This window comes from Python bivittatus, unplaced genomic scaffold, assembly GCF_059951505.1.
Source record: "Python bivittatus isolate LINGU-HERP-01145 unplaced genomic scaffold, Pbiv_v1 ctg000140_np1212, whole genome shotgun sequence".
NCBI lineage: Eukaryota > Metazoa > Chordata > Lepidosauria > Squamata > Pythonidae > Python > Python bivittatus.
Window position 1 is genome coordinate 764,856 of NW_028277043.1, and position 21,606 is coordinate 786,461.

The 21,606-nt window shown below is 41.7% G+C and overlaps 1 protein-coding gene across 9 annotated transcripts in view; it reads right to left on the reverse strand.

The window, feature by feature from the left end:
- AKAP13 (A-kinase anchoring protein 13) overlaps positions 1-21,606 on the reverse strand; it is a 234,008-nt gene that overhangs the window by 133,608 nt on the left and 78,794 nt on the right. For 7 of the 9 annotated variants that reach the window (XM_088136396.1, XM_088136402.1, XM_088136401.1 and 4 more), the window contains exons 3-4: positions 18,405-18,448; positions 5,992-6,142 (exon numbers count right to left, since the gene is read on the reverse strand). In XM_088136396.1, coding sequence (XP_087992522.1) covers positions 5,992-6,142; positions 18,405-18,437 — 184 coding nt within the window. In that variant the 5' untranslated portion in view covers positions 18,438-18,448. The remainder of the gene's footprint in view (positions 1-5,991; positions 6,143-18,404; positions 18,449-21,606) is intronic. The other 2 variants (XM_088136399.1, XM_088136400.1) reach the window with 1 other exon arrangement.

The window sequence follows — 21,606 nt, forward strand, 5'->3', positions numbered from 1 at the left end:
TCTCTTTTATTTCTTCCTTTTTCTTTTCGTTTTCTTACTTTGCATCAGTCTGCATTTGTTTTTATCTTCCCTTTTAATATCTTTAATACATTTTATATATATGTGTGTGTGTGTGTGTGTGTGTGTGTGTGTCACTCAAAGACCAAGGCTGACCTTGAGACCCCAAACGGTTGTGGATCCCTGCTGCCACTCTACAGCATTGCTATTTGCGGGATAGCTTTCCTTATAGAGTCCCCATCGTCTATAGGACTTGGTGGACCCATTGCAGCAAATGCAGACCTCTACGCAATGGAGGAAGTGGGAGCTGCAGGTACAGATCACACCTTTAAGATGCCCAGCATGGACCATCCAAAGGTAAGGATGAGTGTACCCACACCTAGATTACTTGAAAAACATTTGGTGCGCCACGTTGTTTATTATATGCTTGTTCCTAGCACATATCCTGTTCCAAATGACTTGCTACGAAGGCAAATCCTGTGCTTGGTTTTTGATTGGTCAACAAAACTGAATTTCTTTTAAGCTTAACTCAGGATCTGTTGGCTTCTTTCCCTTCAGTACGTAAGCACTGTATGAAAGATCAGCAAACTTTTCAGGCGTAACATTTAAAGAAAAAAAAATGGTACAGATTGAAATGGTGTATGATTTCAACATCTCATTCACCATGATCTTGTACAGTGCAGGGATTCCAAAACCTCATGAGATGGTGATCATCTCATAGAATTTATTACCTGCCCAACTCCAATGGACTCTTATATGTCATCTACACATGCCATATGCACCTTGGATGTCATGTTATTGACACCTCAATACATGACCTGCTTCTATATATCATAGCTGAGTATCTGAACCCAAGTCTACCTCTACAAGTTTAACCAGTGAGAAATGCTAGGCTCTCTTGGAGAGAAAGCCAGCAGTAAGACTTGATAGACAAATAATATGGAAGACATTCCCTTCATGCTGACATTTGGCCTCCCACCCAGCTGTACTCCATTCAAGTAGACTGCTTTATCACCAAGCTGCTTGGAGACACAACACTGTTGTGACTAAACAAGCAATATTGGCTGCCTTACTATAGCATGACTTCACATCCTATCCAGCCAAGTGTGGAATCCAGCCTATACAAGAACTCCTCTTTTGAGGACTCAAATCTCAGAACAGACAGCAGAGTTTCAGCAACTATTTTAAGCCTCTTTAGAAGCCCCAGTGTAACGTCACTTCTGTGGATGATCAAGGATAACTATATTAATTGGACTCCTGAGATCACTATGATGCGGTAAAGCTTATCAAATCTGGAGGTGTTTACTGAAATTCATTGAAAAGCATGGAACATCTCTAATACATCTCTCATGTATATTATCTAAATTCTGGGTTATTGGAAAGGAAGACACTAACATTTGTTCATGAAGATTCAGCTTGGAACCTCTTTTGGATTTTAGCACAGTTTGGCAGTTAGAGAGTCCCTTGGGTCAAATAGAGCCCATAAAAGTTGACTCATGGCAAGCAAGCAATTCAAAGACTCGAAGGAAGGAAGGAAGGAAGGAAGGAAGGAAGGAAGGAAGGAAGGAAGGAAGGAAGGAAGGAAGGAAGGAAGGAAGGAAGGAAGGAAGGAAGGAAGGAAGGAAGAGCATACAACAATCTGAAAAGAGGGCTGGGTATTTTACTGAGGGGGAGACTACTTGATATGTTTCCTAAGAAAGTATCTTATTAAGCCAAGCCCATATGGCTATTACATCTTACGCAACTTGTTTACTTATGTGGTCACACACTACAAAGAGTATTTCATCAAAGGAGAAAAAAAGCATGATCTTTGCAAGACACATAAAAAACTAATAGTTCTGGAAAATTACTTGAGAATAGCAAAACAATAGTAAAGATAATATGTATGTGTGCATGCATAATTAGGTACAAAGGTGCAAAGTGCACATTCAAACCCAAAGTTGAAGATCTTTATTCAGAAAACTCTTTTACCAATTCTTGGGTTAAAGCAACAATTTGGGGTGCGGGTGGGGGAAGAGACATGGCCTCCTTCTGTAAACAGAACAATGGCATTTGTATCATCATGATTAAGAAAGTAGGAGAGATGCACCATGCTTCCTCACTTTCTTTCATTGGGCTTAACCTGTGGTAGGTGCATTGTTAATGGATACCAATCTGCTGAAATCTGTCTTGCAATTTCTCAAAGTTTTCTTCCCCTGCAAAAGTGATTTCTGGTTTGCTACCTTATTCTCAGGGAGCTTGAGAATTTCTTTCCAATTTCTCTTGATGGCATTTATGAGTTTTTTTGGTTGCTGGTTGTGGTAAAGGGCCAATAGCTGGAGCTGATCTTTTCTGTGACACATCTTTCCATTCTTTTGAACCCTCTCTGCTGCCCAATTATCCCAAAAGAAGATATTCTCAGCAAACCCTCATGGGAGGAAATTCCTCATGATGTCTAATCCTAACCCTGGGGATTTAACTGAAGCCTGGGAAAGCAGGGTAGCCGCAGGCCACTGGAGACCTAACCATACAGCGAATGAAAGAATATTTACACACAGCACTTGAGCATCTTTTATGATGCTCAAGGAGAGGTCCTTCCACTGTAGCTTTTCTATATCATCCACGCAGCCCAACCTGTGTATTTCCAATCAGCACCATTTCTCCAAATGACAGAAAAGGGCTTCATCTCCACTACAGCCCGTCTCTCACTTGTTTTATTAACCCTGCAGCATTCAAAGAACGCTGGCTCTGAGTCACTGCAATTACAGTCAAGAAAACTGCCTCAAGACAAGAGCGTCAGCACTTGATGACACAAGTTCATTATGGGGGCAAGAGACAAAAGAGGGCTGCAGGCCAAGAGAAAAGGAGGGGGCAATGGCTTCCTGACCCAAATGGACCCTCCTGCACTCTCAGGACATGGTGAAGGTCAAAGGAGAGCATGAGGGTCAAAGGACATTTTTCTTCTTAGTTCATCTTTCACAGAACGTTCGCGTTTAACTGGAGCAACAGCTGATCTAAATCAGAAGAATTCAGCTGTAAAATTGTGTGGATTATACCATTTCAAGCAACAGAGAGGTGCACATATCTGCCATGTCTGAACTCTCTTTCAAGAAAAAAGCTCCCCGCCCTTGGGGTGGTGGACAAAAACCTAGGAGATATCAAGTGTTGTTCAGCGTTAAGCCCACTCCTTGCTTATTACTCCACTAATGTCTTCACAACTATCCTACAAAGTAGGTTAACCTGAAAGAGAAGCTAAAGAGAAGTTTAAAAAGCTCGCTCACGTTATAGATCAGACATGCTGTGGCTTGTAAACCATCATTCATGGTTTAATGCTCTCAAACTGTGGGTCACAAGCAACTTAAAGACTTTTTTAAAGCTTTTTTTTTTTTTAACCTGATTGTGCTTGTGCAGATAATAGGAACACTATCAAAACACATCCTGGGCCTGTGCAAAGCCTTAGCAGGCAGGGGATACTGCAAAGCTGGAAAAAACCCTGTGATGTCTAGGTTAAATTGCAATTATTAAGAGTAAGTGGTACAATTATGTCTTGCCTGACCTTAACCCCAATGAAGTTATTAGTTTTATTCATGGGAGAAGAAACCCCAAAAGTATCTTATTTTAGGAGACTCTGGTGCTTGAGAACTCCTGGCTTAGTATATTCTGCTAACACAACCAACTGTGGTTTATTCAATAAACTATAGATGTGAACCCAGGCCCTTTAACATATGGCTAAGCACAAATCTTCCAATGACCTGAACACAGCTCTTCCTGTTCAAAGGACACACCAGCCACACTGTTTCAGTGAAATAAATGTTTAATTAACTGGCTTAATTCCAGGTTCGGACACATTATCCAAAGACCCAGCTCTCTGGAAAAGGCTGTAATGCTGAGAAAGGTAGAAGAAAAGAGAAGAAGAGGATGACCAGCAGCAAAGTGGATAGACTCAGTTATAGTGGTGATGAGTCTCATCGTTGGAAGACTTGACAGAACAGGTTAGGGATAGATCGTCATGGAGAAAATCTATGTGATCACCAGGACTCAAAAATGACTTGATGGCAGACAATCAATCTATCAATTAGATTTTGACGACACTTCCTGGGAGACAAAGACCTGCCCTAGTTCTGATAGACCCCCACCCAGTATTGTATTGTATTGTATTGTACTGCATTGCATTGCAAATCTTTCTTCATTTTATCCCCACAATAAATAACTCTGAGAGATGGGTTGGTCTAAAAAAAAACAGCATCTTCTGGCTCCAGACTGATCCACCCAAGCACCCCAAGGGCTGTTTGTTCCAGGTGAACTTTGCTTGAGCAAAAAAGATTTTCCAGGTCTCAGGTGGACCTCTGCAACCTTTGCCTCGTCCTTCAGGTCCAATGATTCACTCACCCCATGATCTTATCCCTCCTGATTCATTCTTTAGTTCTGACCTGCTCTTCAGGCCATGTTTCCTGACCCAAAACGTATGCTTTGGGTCAGGAACCAGACCTTTAATCCTAGGTCTGATAGTTAGCAATACTAGTCACATACATTATGTCCTTCGTCACTTTCAAGGAATTGTGTCAATGATGCAGCACAGTTGAGACAAAGCACACTTTCTTCCTATGACTTTTTTGAAGCTATGCTAAGTCCATGAACCCCACCAATAATACTTTCAGGTGATTCATCAGCGGGACCATAACATGAATGTATCAAAGCACTAGATTTCATCGTTCTATACTTGATCAATTCCTCCACCCCAATTCCCTTACTCAAGAGCAAACAGAAATATATAGTTTAGCTGTACAATCATATGGGAGCTCAGAACAAGTACAGAATTCCGCTGCTTAAAAAAGTGAGCTGATTTTTTTCCCTTGTTACTTTGAAAAGTGTAGGGATATAAAAAAGTTTGTCTCATAGTGAGTCAGATCACTGATCTATCAACATCCGTATTGTTTTCCCAGACTGGAAGTGGCTCTTCATTGTTTCAGAAGAGAGTCTTTCCCAGTTCCATTAGGAGGTAGTGAGGTTGACCCTATGACATGTTGCAGAAATGACTGAATAACATTTCCAGTGGACAATGGGTGGGGATGCAACTCCCTGCCTCTCCAATGAGTTGAAGCAGCAAAATTATCCAGAGCAAAGGAAATGACAACATTCAGCTCTTGGTAATGCAAACTTTGTATAGGGCCTTAATTTCAGAAACATCTACCCTGCTCATCTCGGGTTTGCAAAACCCTTAAATGCAAAATGAATATGATGCATTAAAATGAAAACCTTAAATGCAACTGAAATAAATGCAAATGTTTATGTTCATATAAAGACCCATCAAAACATTCTATTTATTTTTAAGAGTTAAAAGAGAGCTAGCTGTGCAGGTTTCCAAGAAGGAAGCTCTGTATTGGAATGCCCACCTCATTAACACCAGCAATTTTTTTAAAAGCCCTACTGTTTTTTAGAGCACACAAAGGGCAGCATCTCTCTGGCTGCTATACTGTTTTCCAAATTCCCAGCACACCAAGGATATCCTCCCCAACCGTCCCCTTGCGGGATGTGTAGGCTTAGTGGTTCAGGATGCTTGGCAAAGCCAGCCCTTGTCTCAGCAGGCTGAACATTAATGTAACTTATTGGCACAAGCCAAGCTTGTTCGGTGTCATAAGAGCAACTCTATGTTACTAAGCTGGATTTAGGGTTAAAGTATGTTGGGTGAGCTCAGACTCAGAAGCTCAGCTCTCCATGGTTTTCATCTCTATCTTCCCTCCTCCCCTTTTTTCAACTAAAAAAGTCATTCATTGGCAGTGCTTGTCCTCTGCCCATTGTTATAGCTCCTTTCTCCCAAAGTTACAGCCCAGTTCTTCCTGGGCACATGGGCTCACATACAGACATTTGCCCACACAATTGCCTGGGCACAATGCTGCTCATATGGGGGGAGTGCCAATTTTGCACTCACGCTCCATTCCGATGCATGGACCCAATGCAGTAAGAGCTACAGGAGGGGAGGGTTATGCTTTTTGCTTTCTATTTTTGCAAGCTTACCTGGAGCAATGGTTTCCAACGTCCCCGAATCAAGTTTCCTAGTGCTGGTGCAGTGCTGAATGGCGGATCCAGTAAAAACAAGATAAAAAATTACATCGTCACTTTCGACTTGGTCATCTTCTGTAAGCAATACGGTGATTATGCAGTCACCCTAAGGGATCCAGGGATAGAGGGAAAAAAGAAAAGTATGAACTATTAATTTTATAAAGCTGAAGAATGGCAGATTCCAGGAATGTGCTTGTATCGTACATGCTCTCCCTCTGTCCTATTCTTCAAGTCTCAAGGTACATTCCAGAGACCTGCTCTTTCTTCTATGCTTATATTGATCCACGGAATGTTTAAAGCCCCACTGTTTTACCTATGGCCCTGGGAATTCCTGTCTCCCATCCAACTACTAACCAGGTCCAACCTTGCTTACCCATTCTCATCCAAGATTGGCCAGTTACTGCCAAATGCTTAAGACAAACTAGGCTAAGGAACATTAAAATGAGAAACTGCAACTGGTTGTTCCAGTAGAGAAGCAAACTTCACCAGACCTGGAATCTGATTATCAGAGGGAGCACCTTTTCCTTTGTGAATGTGTTTGGATCTTAAAACCTGCATAGAAAGCCCTACTGAAGATGCACTCTAGTGAGGCCTTCTCCTGACTCCCTTTCAAACTATGAAATGTACTTCCTGATGAACTGTACTCAGTCCCAACTCTCTTATTCATTTTATTTCTTTAAAAATATAACAGCCCCTTTTCCCAACAGCTTTCCCAAGCTGGGTACACTTAAAAATTACAGTTTTGTGATGGTTCAAAATGCACAACATATAAACAAGCAGAGCATTGCCAGAAGACATCCATTGATGAAATAGGTCTGTTTGCACACAAAACAATAATAATAATGTATAAAATAACATCTGTTATTATTACAACCTGGATGAATTAAAAAGCCTGGTGCTAACATGATTTAAAAAAAAAAAAATGACAGGCGGGTCTTACTAAGGGTGGCTTTCAAGGACGAGATGGGGGGAGAGAGGCACGTCTGCCTTTGAAAGAGCAATTAAGCTGCATCACTTTAGCCAGTCCTTTACATGCTAATGATTTTAGTTGGCTTTTTATCTTTCTTATTTTCTGAATTTATTGGATGTCATTTGGGCCTCGAGTCTTCATTCTAAACAGAAAAGGCAAGAAATAGAACTGGAAAAATCATAATAACCCCTACCGAGGCCAAACCAGCTCCTTGTGCAGGAAAAGATTACCTGTGCTCCTAAATGCCACATCAAAAGTCAAGAGAGATGTGTTGCTGGAACTGGGGTAATAAATAATCTCCAAGAGTTTGGAACAACAAAATAACCCCCTACCCCATCCCCTTCATCCTTAAAGAGAGGCAGAAAAACAGAAGCTTCCTTCAGACAGAGGAGAAACAAAATCAGAATACAAATTTTGGTTCAGTCTTATTTATTACTCTTTTTGCAGAGATAAAGATTGATCCATGGGCCACAAATGCCACATGCAGAGAAACAGGAACAGTCAAGAACGGTGCTTGAAGCAAGGTAACATATAGGTCATCGCTCACAAGAATATCTGTGTGAATCAGAATCAGCCACCAAGCTCATAGATGACTGTCAGCTTGCCCCCCCCTCCCCCCATAATTGAGGTCGCAGCTTTGTTGCAAAGAAAAGGTGGGAATCAGGAACACAGGAAGAATGCCCTGAATAATTCGAAAATCATTCACATACATGATCCCCCCCCCCCAACCTGGGAATGCTAACAGAATTTGTCTCATCCCATTTTTACAAAACAACAGAAGATTGAGACATCTCCCACCCACTCCATAAACCTGTTAGGAAAACAGACTCACACCTTGCAGTGCAAGGGCCTCCAGGTTTGAATAAATCCAGAGGGAAAGCAACTGACCAGAATTTTTGCCATCAAGGAAGGTTTTCCCCTTCCAACAGTCAGGTTGCCTTGAGCTCTGAAAGAGCCATTTAATTCAAGCGTGTTTACCTTTCCTGGTTTATTATTACCCAAATAATGTCATCTGTTTGAGATCACTACCACACAAGGTGGTTATTATAACCCCCTTCACTTCAAGCAGCTAACAAATGACTAGCTGGCCTTGCCAAGGCCCATTTGGAGAAAAGACTCCCAAGATCAAAGCAAGCTTCTGGCACAGACAAGCAAACAAAAGTATATGTTAATTTCGTACCTAGTTTGGACTGACTAACATTTACTTGGCTTGGTGCCCCACTGCCAATGAAAACAGATCATTTTCCTCCATTCAACAGACACTAAAAACAGTCAGCTTTCCTTTCGAGTCATAAACCTTTCAGAAAAGGTGTGCCTGGATACGTGTGGAAGGATTTCTAAAAGGGGTTAGAGCACCAGGAAAATGGACTTTCAAAAGGGTTTCTGGTGGTTTAAAAATAAGTTTCTTTTGAATCCTGTCCTTTAATTCCCATGCAAGCTTGCACCTTTGATTAAGGGAACAAATCCAGTATGAGGCACCAATATGGAACTGATGCCAAAAGGTCTTTCTGGTATAAAGGTCCACCCACCCAATTCACAGCCCATCAGTAATGTTCAAGTAAGTTCTCTCTGGTGGAAACATAATCAGGACATGTCAACGGAAGATACTGGAAGAAACTCTATTATTACAGGGTATAATAACAGAATCTTGAAAGCCTAACAGTTTCTTTCTCTCCTCTCTCATACCAAAGAAAATCAGTGAGGAACAATCCTGAATTTTTTTTCTCATCTCCTCCTCTTTTTCAGGGCTAAGATGGCATTTACATAATTGCTTTTGCATTCCTTCTTCAAGGTTACCTCCATACTCCTCTATCAGACAATGTTATTTTCTCCATTTGTGTTCAAGAACATTGGTGAACAAAACATTTGTACATAATCTGGGCTGACGAGCAAGTTTAGGACCTAGTTCTAATTATCTCCAGATGCTTGGGACTTAATTAACCATAATTAACCTGTAGAATTCATTACCACAAGTCATGGTGTTGGCCAATAACTTGGATGACTTTAAAAGGAGACTGGTCAAATCCATGGAGGACAAGTCTATCCAGGTGTATCCTATGTTACTTCCAGATTGGGAGCAGCATATCTCCAAATTCAAGTTGCAGGGGAACAATGGCAGGAGAAGGTTATGTCTCCATCTGCTTGTGAGTACTCCAGAGACACTTGACGGGCCAGTCTGAAACACAAAATGCTGGACTAAGATGGACCTTGGATGGATCCAGAAAATCTCTTCTTATAGACTTCAAGTCTCAGCAGCCAGAACAGCCAATGGAAAGGCTATATAGGAGTTATGATTCAAATGGAAATACCTTCTCCAGGGTCAGAAGAAAGAGCAAAGTTTTCCTTCAATTCCATACTCTCTTCAGAGCAAGCAAATTACTGGCAAGCACATTTGTGAGGCACCGGTAATGCAAGAATCATGCAACTGGAAAATGTTGCCATTTGACACATGTTGTACCACTTAAAGAGAAATGTCTATTTCCAATCTCTGGCTAATTTAAGGAAATCTACATGTCAACACAATGGCTTTGGCTGTTTTGTTTTAGACTGAAGGGCAACCTTTTTTTAAAATTATTACTAAATGTAGAACGTCAAACAGAAAACAAATACTCAACACTTGCTCATAACACATTCATTCTGCATGATAGCGCTGGATGATTAATACCAAGCTGTGAAGTTTCTGAGGACAGTTGGCAAACCTTCACATCACAGCTGGCTATGAAACTGTATCACAGATACTCGAGGACAATTGTCCAAGACGGTGTACACAAAACCTCTCTGACACCTTTCATCAGGGTTCCTTTGCAAGCAGGCAACAGCCAGAGGGAACTTCCATTAAGAGTGCCCAGCTTGGTAGGAAGACTTCATTATATATAAAATGGCCTGTTGCTTCCCATCCAGAAACGGAGTGCAATGAGGTCACACAGAATGTGATTTATATTCTTGAACTTTTGATGAAGCAATCAATCTAAAAATATTTGTTTTTTGCGTGGGGAACAAACAATGTGCCAGCAACTTATTCTAAAACATACAAAGAAAAAAAGGGGGGAGGGAGGGAGAGAATCAGATGTCGTCTCATAAGCAAGCCTTTGGACTTAGTTCTCAGACATCCAAGCTTTCTGGGCATCAAATCTGCCTCCTTATGCAATGAGACTGGCTCTGTCCCTCCTCCCACAATTTTTTTCATTTCCCCCGCCCCAAGCCTTGACACTTTCTTCTGAGTCCAAACAATTTTCATTCACCACATTAAGGTCAGGTAGAGTCACTCAGAGGTTGGCTTCACACAAGCTAAAAATGTTTAAGAACAGATTGCTAGGTTTATGCAGTATGCTAACCTTGGTTAGTATTAATACTGGTTATTGCGTGTGTGACTTGACTGCTATTCAAGCCCAGCCCATTTTGGTTGGTTCATGCTTTATTGTATTATCTGAGCCTATAATATAGATTAATTCAGTAACCAAGTTAAACATTATGTGTGAACATAGTCAGTATCACTTATCTTGCCCACTCCAAGCATTAAAACTTTCTCATACCAGGTTAGATGATTGAGTCTAATTCTAGATTATCTGCTCTGACTGGCTGAGGTTCTCCAGGGTCTCAAACTCAGAGGTCTGTCCCATCAACTACTCTTCAGGGTCCTTTCCTTTCAAGATGCCTGAAAAGCAGCTTATCACTTTGAAAACACCATGGCTTCTTTGTCACTGAATTGCCATGTTACTTTGACCCTCTGCAGAAAGGATGAGATAAATCAGGAGGCCTGAAGTCCACATTTGGCCTCTGAGTAGTATGCCAAGGACCACTCCCCCCCACAAAAAGGGGGAGAGGGCTCAACCTCCAATACTCTTTCATTTCAACGTACATCTAATTAAGATATCTCAGTTCACTTCTTCCCATGATTACTTCGCAGGTGTTAGCTACTTCTCTCCCTTGTGCCCCTTTAAAAATTGGGAAAGTCTCTTGGGTCACACTCAAGGTTTCTGGGGCTGAATTCACCTGACAGCTTGTGGTTGTAGCCATGTCACAATCCCTACTGATGAAGGGAGGAACATCGGGAATTCTGTCCAGAGGATCCAGGAGTTACAAAGATGCTGGTTGCATTGCACCCTTTGAAGTTCCAGAGATACATGTTCACACAGCAAAGCATAACCCCGGAGGCTTTGGCCAAGCACATAGAAAAAAGGACTTTGTCACCTTTTGCAGATTAAGGCCACTCAGAAAAAAAATCCAGAAATAAACGGCATGGAGAATGACCACTCTGGCATGGCTGCAGTCAGAATAAGACTACTTATTCTAAGACTACTTGTGTGAAAATATGACATTACAGTTTCAAGTATTTTCAGCACAATGGAAGCTGTAACAATGCATTAGGATTTCATATTTGCTATCAAGGTTTCAATAAGCCTCATCTCCTATTTTTCTTACCATCATTATCCCCCTCCCCGCAAAAATCCACAGTGCTTGCTAATGGGGTAATAATAAAAGGTTGAATGATGTTAGAACAAAAGATAATGCTGCATATTTTTAGGTGAATAGTAAATAATTAAATATGTACCTCAAATTTTAATAGAGAAATGTGGGAAACATGGAACATGAAAGGTTAAAAAAAAACCCAACAGGATTGCCTTCACGCAACTTGCAGCTTGATAGACAGAATTAAGATACAATTTTTAATTGCTGACCAAGCTGCAATTGCAATAAATAACATACCATGGCTTACATATTGTACAATGTGCTAAGCTGAAAACAAACATCATATTATGGCTTGGTGTTGTGTATCAACACAATATCTCTGGTGATCTGGATGTAATTTAGCACTATAATAGCTTCAGGCTGGCCCTTGTTCACTTTTCACTTCAAAGTTAACCCACCGATACTGTTCTCTTGACCTATGATCTGTGGATAAACTGGTTTAGGAAACAGATCAGGTTTTAAAACACTGCTTAAAGTTGGTTTATTTCCCTCAAACATAGTTAGGACAAACTACAGTCTACTTGGGTTCAGCTATAAAGAACTATGTTCTGCAGTACATAGTTGCTCTTTCAATTCTTTGCCATATTGTTAAGAGGTGGGTTCTGTTAAAAGCATTTCCCCAAAAGATACATGGTTGGATAGTAAGAGTGCTAAACATTTTGGTTTTCCTAGCAGCTGCTGGGCAATCCAATGACAAATGTTTCAAGTACCAAAGAGGGGGTGGTGTGCTGTAAGTCCTTAGTACAGCTAAAGGAAAGACGAATAGGCTGTCTGGACTTAATTCCAAGTGTAGTCAACCAGCTGGAAAGCAGGCACAGGACTGTATTCTGCCTTCCTATCATAAAGCTTAACCAACTCTCTCTTAATCGGTGGTTCTAAACAAGTCTTCAACCCCACTAACAGTAAACCCAAGATTCTGTGTGCCAACCCTCCTGCAGCCAATAGGCAGAACAGAAAAAAACCAAAAGGAGGTCCTCAGCATACTCAGATGAATCCCAAATAAGTAATTAATAAAGATTCATTCATTCATTCATTCATTCATTCATTCATTCATTCATTCATTCATTCATTCACAGGACTTATATGGCCGCCTATCTCATATAATGGCTCAAGGTGGCTCACAACAATCCATAAAAACATGGTTAAAAACAAAAGTACACTTCCCCCCAGTCGCCAGACCAAACATCCTCCCCAGTTCAACCCCCATCCTCACCTAATGCTTGAGGGAAGAGTCAGGTCCCCACAGCCCTCCAGAAGGCTAAAAGGATGAGGATCCCTCTGAACTCCAGTGGAAGGCTGTTCTCCAAAGGACTGGGGTGGCCACAGAGAAGGCACACCTCTGAGATCCCAACAGATGGCAACATTTAAGGGAGGGAACCTGGAACACACCTACCCTATCTAACCTAGTAGGATGGGCAGATACCTTCAGGAAGAGGCAGTCCTGCATGCAACCTGGCCATGTGCCATGCATGGCTTTAAAGGTGATAACCAGCACCTTGAATTGCATCTGGAAAGCAACTGTATGCCAGTGCAGCTCATGCAGTAGTGGTGTTACTCAGGTGAACCATGGGGCACCCAAAACTGCACGTGCTGCTGCATTCTGGATCAGTTGCAGCTTCTGGATTGCCTTCAAGGGCAGCCCCATGTACAGCGTATTGCAGTAATCCCAACAGGAGGTGACTAAGGCATAGGTGACTGTGAGCTGAATAAATAACAGAAACAGAAAGGGACAACCTACCCATACACAACAGTCCAAGGATAACTGGGTATGCTCGATAGTGTCTCAAGAAATTAACACTAAGAATTATATCTACCTGAAAGGCTGAGTTTTTCTCCAAAATAATTTACCTTTAAAATGAAAGAGAAGAGCCAGATAAGGTGTTTCATTTATTTAAATATCCTGGGGATCATCATCATCTTTTTGGGTAAATACAGTATGAGAAAAGTCAACCAAAACAGAGAAACACTATTGGGTTTCTTGAACCCCTAGAACTGGGGCTTCCAAATGTATGGACTTCAATTCCCAGAACTCCTCAACCAGTGTGGTCTTTCCTGAGTCCTGAGGATTGAAGTCCACACATTTTGGGGGGAAAGGCTACCCTATCAACTTTCAGCATCCTCCCAAAGGCATGGCTGGCTAGCTGGCACCCTAAATTTAAAGGGTGAGGATATACTGCAACATTTTGCTATAGCTCTCAACAAATACTCATTGCTATTTCAAATCCTGGTTCTGTGGGTTACAGATGTATCTGTTAACCTCTGTTAACTTGGGAAGGTGAGAACATTAAGTTACAGAAGAATGAGGTGTTGTAAGGAAGAACTAAGCCAGGGACGGACAATCTTTTTGGACCTGTAGATGTATCTAGCATTTTGAGAGCAGAGCAGTGGACATTTTTAGGAGTTTTGAGAGGCCGTGCCACTTTCACAAAATGACTGCTGTGGGAGGGCAGTCACTTGTTTCAGCCCAAAAGGGTTGCCACAAAGGACTGGCCAATCATGAAGCCCTCAATTAGCAGAAGTCACGGTCTCCAACTCTCCAGGCATGCTTTGAAACAGAACGCTGAACAAAAGCTCAGCAGATTTATTTTCTAATAATGCTTATGGAACTCTGTGAGGCCCAAAGGGTTTTGTGAAATGAGGGGATTCTGGAGGATGGCCCTTTGTGTCAGAGAATGCCTGTCTTCCTTTCAAAAATAAATCCATGAAGCCCATACAGGCCAAGGAGCCTCAAAGGCACCAAGATGATGTCTGCAAGCGTATATGGTGCCCCCTCCTGAAGATACGCAATTCTGCAGGTGGCTTCCCATGTCTTTAAACTGTTAAGAATGCTGGCATCCCTGCTAACCTGAGTCATAACTATCACAATTATTTTGATGTTTTCTGGGAAACTGAGAAAGAATTCATATTTTTTAACAGAGGGAGGATCATTTTCCATACAGCTCAAGAAACCCAGCTTCTTTTGTTCCTTTGAAAAGTAACAGGGATGGGGAGGAGATCTTTGGGATCATTAGTAAAAGGTGATGGGTAGGTTTGCAGTGACCACTGGGTGGCACTCCACAGCTCTCATCCAAGGTTGAGAAATAATGAGAAAAAAGGAGGGAGAAAAGGAAAAAAAATAAGCACAGTATTGGAAAATGAAGGCTTTTGGATCCTGACTTCCCATGAAAGGAACGCTTAACAAGCTCAACAGTTCAACCCAGAGGTTATCAAGCATTCAGCAACAGGGTGGGTCAGCTTTCCATGCCAACCTAGCTGCAACCTCTTCTGCATGTTATGAAGAATTCTGGGATAAGAGTGTTCCTACAAGTTGTTGCAGAGGATTCTGGGAGACAGTGCTGCGGTCAATTACAAGGATTCTGGGTAAGGTACAAGGGATTCTGGGAGAGAATGTGTCAGCACACAACTGTCTCTCTTCTCGGCACTGCCCAACTCTGCAAGCTCTTGTTCCGCACCCGGTAAGCCAACCAAGGAACGGTTTCCACATTTCTCTGCAGCTTCATTTTGCAGCCAGGGTATATGGATTAAGAAGATTACTTTCTTCACCGAGTTACAAGAAAATCCCATCATCATCTCTGTATAGATTTTGAAAGCCACTATTTTAGCTCTAGTTAAACTCATGCAGATCAAGGCAGTAACAAGGTTCACATTTCATATGATGCTATGTGCCTAATTGTGGTCTATCAAATAAACCATAATGGCCTGGGCTCAGGCAATATACTAAGAAAAAAAAAAAGGAACAAATGACATTGTGGATTAATGTGATGTGCTACTCAAACCAATAAATCAGTGTTACTGATTTCCTCCTGAGCTGTTTTGTTAGAACTGACCGCTCTCAGTATTTATACCTGGTGGTGAGATACCTATGGACTTCCAGATTCTGGAGAACCAAAACTTGTAATTGCCCCAGCCAGCTTGGGCCAATGGTGAACAAGACTGGGATCTGTCAGTTGGTAGATCTGGCTACACATTCTCCACCGCTGCTAAGGATAATTCAAATGTGTAAGATCCTTTTTGCTTTGGTCCATCCACCCAGTCCCATCCCTGGAACTTCTTTTCTTGCACTCCCTCCTCTGCTTTCCGAGCATTTTCATACAAAAAGGACGGTAGAAGTGCAGCTAGATCTCTGGTTTACTTACAGATTCACCTGTTCCTTCAAGCATTCATAATGAAGCCACTTGTAAAATATAGGCTTCCTTTGTCATTCAAGAAACATTTCCCCCCTACCTCTCCATTTGGTTACACCCTTGCCACAAGGTAAATAACGCACCAAAAGAAGCCTAGCTTATAAAGCATTCCTTTTATCCAGCATGGTTAACAAAGGAAGGCTATGTCATACCAGCAAGAATGTAGGTTCCTTTCTTCAACATTCCAATCAAATATATTCCAATCAAACGTATCCAGACACTCAACAATTAAGAGTTGTGTTTTAGAGACAAATAAGGACCCAGTAAGATAAGGATCCCCCCAAAAGCTCAACATTTTCAGAGCATTTAATCAGAGCACTAGGAAAATGCCTCCACAATTTCCAGAAAGGGCCAAATCCAGCACTGTCTTCCCACCACCACCACAAAAATGTATCTTTGGGGAAGGTTCTATCTCATGATAGAGGCAGTTAGTGCCACGCCAAGCACACAGCTGCATGCTACGTTCTTCCAGTTTTGCAAGCCTTTAGTGGAGAAGGCCAAAGAATGAGAAGGTGTCAGCATTCTCACATACAAAGCCAAAAGATTTCAATCTTCTCGCATGCAATTCTCCCCCAGAGGCATCACTTTTCAGTTACACCCCCTCCCAAAATCAGACTTGCTCATTCTAGAAGATGTTAAAGATGGAGCTGTTCTATAGGGATTCTGACGTTTAGCTGTCACTATGGTTTCTATCGTGGATTTTATTTTATTAATGTTATTTTCTTTGGATGGATTTTGCATCGGTACAATTGCTCCATTAGAATCCGTAGGCATCTTTAAGTAGAATTTGACCTTTTCTGGGGATATTTTAATTTTTCTGTTATTTATTTGGTTGGTTGGTTGGTTGGTTGGTTGGTTGGTTGGTTGGTTGGTTGGTTGGTTGGTTGGTTGGTTGATTCATTCATTCATTCATTCATTCATTCATTCATTCATCATCCTCTGATTCACACAATCATCAAGAATGTCATCCCATATTGCAAATAAAACCTATACATTGTCAATAAAAAAAGAAACCCATAAGCCAACATATCAATATCATGCCCTAGTCTTCTCTTAATTGGACTACTACATGGAGCTGCCCTTGAAGAGTATCTGGAAATTTCAGCTGGGGCAAAATGCAGCGTGCGGGCAGTTATGTGTGTTTCTAGAACATGTTTACACCTCTGCTCCACGAGCTGCTTTGCCTCCAGGTCCAATTCAAGGTGCTGTTTTTGACCTTTAAAGCCCTACATGGCATGGGGCCAGATAATTGGAGAGACTGCCTCTCCCTGATTGCATCAGTCCATCCCATCAGACTGGGCAGAAGAGGCATGCTACGGGTCCTGTTGGCTAGGAAGCTACATTTGGCAAGTCCTAGGAGACAGGCCTTCTCTGACATGGTGTCCACTTTATGGATCATCCTCCTCCCCAAAGTGAGGCTGGCTCCATCCCTGTTGATCTTCCGGAAGTCCTTCAAAACCTGGTTATGCCATCAGGACTGGTGACCCCAGGGGACCGGTGAGATACTGAGGTGGCTCCATTGTTATTAACCTTGTGGGTTTCTTAAATAATAATAATAATGTCCTTGGGAAGGACTTGATAGGTAGGTAAAAATGCCAAATCCAGTCAAGACATCTGGCTGATTGTGTGACCAACCATATTAATAATAATTATAATAGTTTTTATATATTAATTGTTTTTTAGTCTTGCTGTACTCTGCCCAGAGTCACTTTTTTGTGAGATGGGCAGCCACATAAATTTGACAAATGAATACATAAATCATATAGCTGGGGTTCACCAATCATATACTGCATCTCCCAGAATAAGGGCTAACAAGACTGGGGACATCTCAATCACGTGAGTGTGAGTGTGTGCACACGAAAGAGACTTGTTCCAAAGTGCAGGGATTGCAATAAAAAAGGTAGGGCTCCAGGTCCTATCGGATATCATTGCTTCAAGGAGGGAACCTGGAACATGGCCATTTTGTGAGAGCATGTAGGATGGGCAGAGATAATATTTTTATTGTTGTAAATCACTGGGAATCTGTGGTTAACTCAGCAGGTTATAAATGTGACAGATATCTTAGGGACGAGGTTGTCAAAACTTCATGGAGATTTGGGTCTTTTGGGGTGGAGGGGGAAGAACTGTAGAGGAATTTACCTCTGGCCTTGAGAAGGAAGTTAGGGGAGGCAAAACGACTGATCAATCCTGGAAAATAGAAAATATGAGAAAGGACTCAGAACAGCCCTGCTTTGACCTAGTTGTCCTTCAAAAGGGGCAGTGAAGGTTGTGAACGGGCTTTCAAGATCCTGTTCGTGCACCCTACAATAATCAAGTAATATTTCTGGAATCCTTGCAGTGTCTATTTCTTGACCCTGGCCTGCCTTGAAGGGCTAGCAAGAATTTACTTTACTTTTGGTGCCCATGAGATTGCAAGATAATGGCTGAAAAGGCAACCAAAACAGCAATACCAGCTTTGGGGTATCCAGGAGAGGTCCAAAGACAAAGGCAAGCGTGTTCTGTTTGCAAAGAGAGCTGTTTTCAGCTTTGCTCACCTAAATCCCGCTCACAAGCATTCAAGCAGAGGCACAAGCACTGCCAGCACTGCTACATCCCTTACACCACAGGTTTTAATAATTAAAACTATCCATCTGAGAGCATCTGATCTCAGTGATTGATTTCACACACCATCTTAAGCCAGAACGTTTTCCTAATGTCTAAATCCCCCAGATGGAAAATGTAAATTTAAAACATGGTTTACTCACATACAATGGACCTTGCTGTGGATTAAGTTTCATGACCCAGAACGCTAAGGGAAAAAATAAAAACAAAAAACATTAGTCCAGTGAACACAGAAGGTTAAAAAGAAATTGACATCTGATAAAAATACTCTAGTCCCTGTTTTGGCTTACAGTTCCAGTCACTGGGGCAGGGATTAGGGAAGCAATAGTCCAAAAGTTCTGGAGAGCACCAAATTGTTTGTCCTGAATTCATATCATAATAAATGTGTTAGTCTTTATGGTGCCAGAAGACCCTCTGTGCAATTTATGTTTAGAAAACATTTTTACATAGTTGTTTCCAAAAGGAAAACAACCAAACAAATCCTAATTACTTATAAATGTTTCAGATATTATTTGTGATAATAAAAGGTAGAATTCTATCCAGGTAGCACCAAACTATTTGAAAAAAAGGAGGAGGAAGAGAAGGAGAAGGAGAAGGAGAAGGAGAAGGAGAAGGAGAAGGAGAAGGAGAAGGAGAAGGAGAAGGAGAAGGAGAAGGAGAAGGAGAAGGAGGAGCCTGTTACAGAATGTTAATGATGTACATTTTGTTTTTCTATACATCCTCCTAAATCTCAAAAAATAAAGTACCTGGAGACGTGCACTCTGAGTTGCCCTGAGCTTGGCCAAGAGAACAAGGCCTTCACTTAACAAGACAGAGTTAAGTACATTTTTTAAAGAACGATTACATTGTGCATATATCTCTCTCAAAACATACTAAGCGGTCCTGCTGGCACTCTGCGGAGTTCAGTGAAGCCCTTCAAGATTTGTCAAACGCACAGACGCTTTAAGATTCAAACAGCATAACCATACTTGGTGTTCTCTTACCTTGATGGCTCCGAGCTCATGCAAGCCTGATTATTAACTGCTCTTTAAACATTTGCAGAATCTGATAAAACTTCTCCTTGTATGGCCTTTGCAGAAGAGTGTCCTAACAATTGTTAGTGATATGATTCTCATGTTTCTCTTTGCCAGATAAACTCTGCAGACAATTTGCCAGGGTACTTTTAACAAGATAGATTCTCTACTCTGGCAGTATCGTTTTTCTCTTTTACATGCCCCCCCCCCCCGGCCCCATTGTGATAGCACAGGAGACAATAATAGCAGGAGGTACAGTTTTATGGCCATAAACACAGTCAGTGTGGATACAAAAGATTTCCATCTATTTTTTATAAAAGGTTGTATGATGATGCCCAAAATCATTGATTTTCTAATTTATGAGGGCTGGAGATGATGGGAGTTGTGGTCTAACACAGCTGGGGGTGGGGGGTATTAGATTGGGAAGAAGGCTAGGAGAATCCAAAATAGTCAGGTTACCACTTCAGGAACCTTCAATTCTGAAGATTTTCAGATGTTCCTCAACTTCGATTCCCATCAAACTTAACAAGCTAGGCCAATGGTAGGAAACAACAGAATCTATTCCAACAACATCTAAAAGGTCACACATTGTACAAGCATTGGGGCACGGGCCACACTTTGCTTTTGAATGGTGTCCCAAGAGTCACCTTCCCAAAAGGGAATAGGGCCAAGACAAAATTGTGTTTGCTTTTATTTACATGAAAAACTGTTGCCATCATTCTTTCATGCATGTAACACCTATTTAAACTTGGCTGATCTTGATAAAGATCTAAGCAGGATTGGACCTGGGTAGTATGTAGAATGAGATACAGGTGGTCCTCCTTTAACAACCACTTGTTTAGTGACCGTTCGAACTTACAATAGCACTGAACAAGTGGTAGTTATGACCATACCTCGTACTTATGGCTATTGCAGCATCCCCATGGTCACATGATTACAATTTGTGACCTTCCCTACCAGCTTTCCACAAGCAAGGAAGGGGAAGCCAGCAGGAAGTCAGAAGTCACAGTCATGTGAGGTCTTCGCTTAATGATCCGCGTGGTCCTTGCTTAATGATGGCAACTGGGACTGCCAGAACTGCCATTGTAAGCAGCATGGTCGTGTGGTTTTTCAACTTGCAACCAAATTGCTTAACACTGGAGTTTCTGGTCCCAATTAGTGTAGTTAAACAAGAACGGGATATCCAAACACCCTAGAAAAAGGCAACAGCATACTTCCATACTGTTGCCGAGAAAACTGTATGGTTGTGTCTAGGGAGCTGAACTCAACTTGAGGTAATCTTTTTGAAAAGAAATAAGTTACTCCCCAAGCACTTAATAATTTCTCACTTCTATTATGGTTACAATTTTGGAAGGGAGCAATGCTTGGGTGTTAGATGGTGACAAATCTTATAAATGCTGTCAAATCTGCTCTAAGAGCCACCTCAACTATCCTGAATTACGGAGAAGGACAGCATGCTCAGCAACAGAATTCACATGCTGTGCTGTAGCCGGGCCACAGAAAAGTAGTTTTCTCTGGTTATGTCTTGACCATGGTGCAAGACATAACCAGATCCCAGAAGCCAGGAAGCAGTCTATAATGCAAAGCAACACCTGGAACTGAGAAAAAAGGAGCAGAAACGTGGGGCTTCTACAAAGATATTGCTTCAGCACTGATGCAAAGCCGACTGAGCTTTAAAATAGAATGAGAGAATGCAGCCACATCCAGTCTCAAAGTTACGTGTCTAAAAGGGCCTGCACTCATAGTCTAAACACTGGTTGTGGCAAGGCGGATGGGTTTATTAGGTGACATCTGTATTACCTCATCGTCTGCTTCTGAATTTGAGGATATGGAGAAGCGAGTTTTCAGGGTGGTAGTGGTAGAAAAGTCTCAGTTATAGAATCATTGGTCTATGAGTCATCTTCACTGCCAAACCCACCATTAAGGATCAGGGTTCTTGACCCTTGGCAGGCACATCCGATTCCCAGCATTTCTTGGATGGGCTGGGAAAAATCCCTGGGAAACTGCTGTTAATCATTTAAGATACTGCTGAGCTAGAAGGACCAAGAGAGGAGAAGGAAGGAGGAGGAGAGGAGACCTTAGTGTCCTAGATTTATAGTGGTTAGGCCCTGGATTCGGCCTTCTGCATCTTCAATATATTGAGCTTCCTATGTTCCAGGAAGAGATGGAATCCACAGCCAAAGATCTGGCAAACATCCCAGTACTTACAAGCAGTATTTATTTATTTTTCACATTTTTATCCCCTGCTGGTCAGACCAAGGCCACTTAGGTCATTGTTGATTCTCCTTCAGCAAAGCCTGCTCTTTCACATGCCTACTTATTTTTTCTTTGA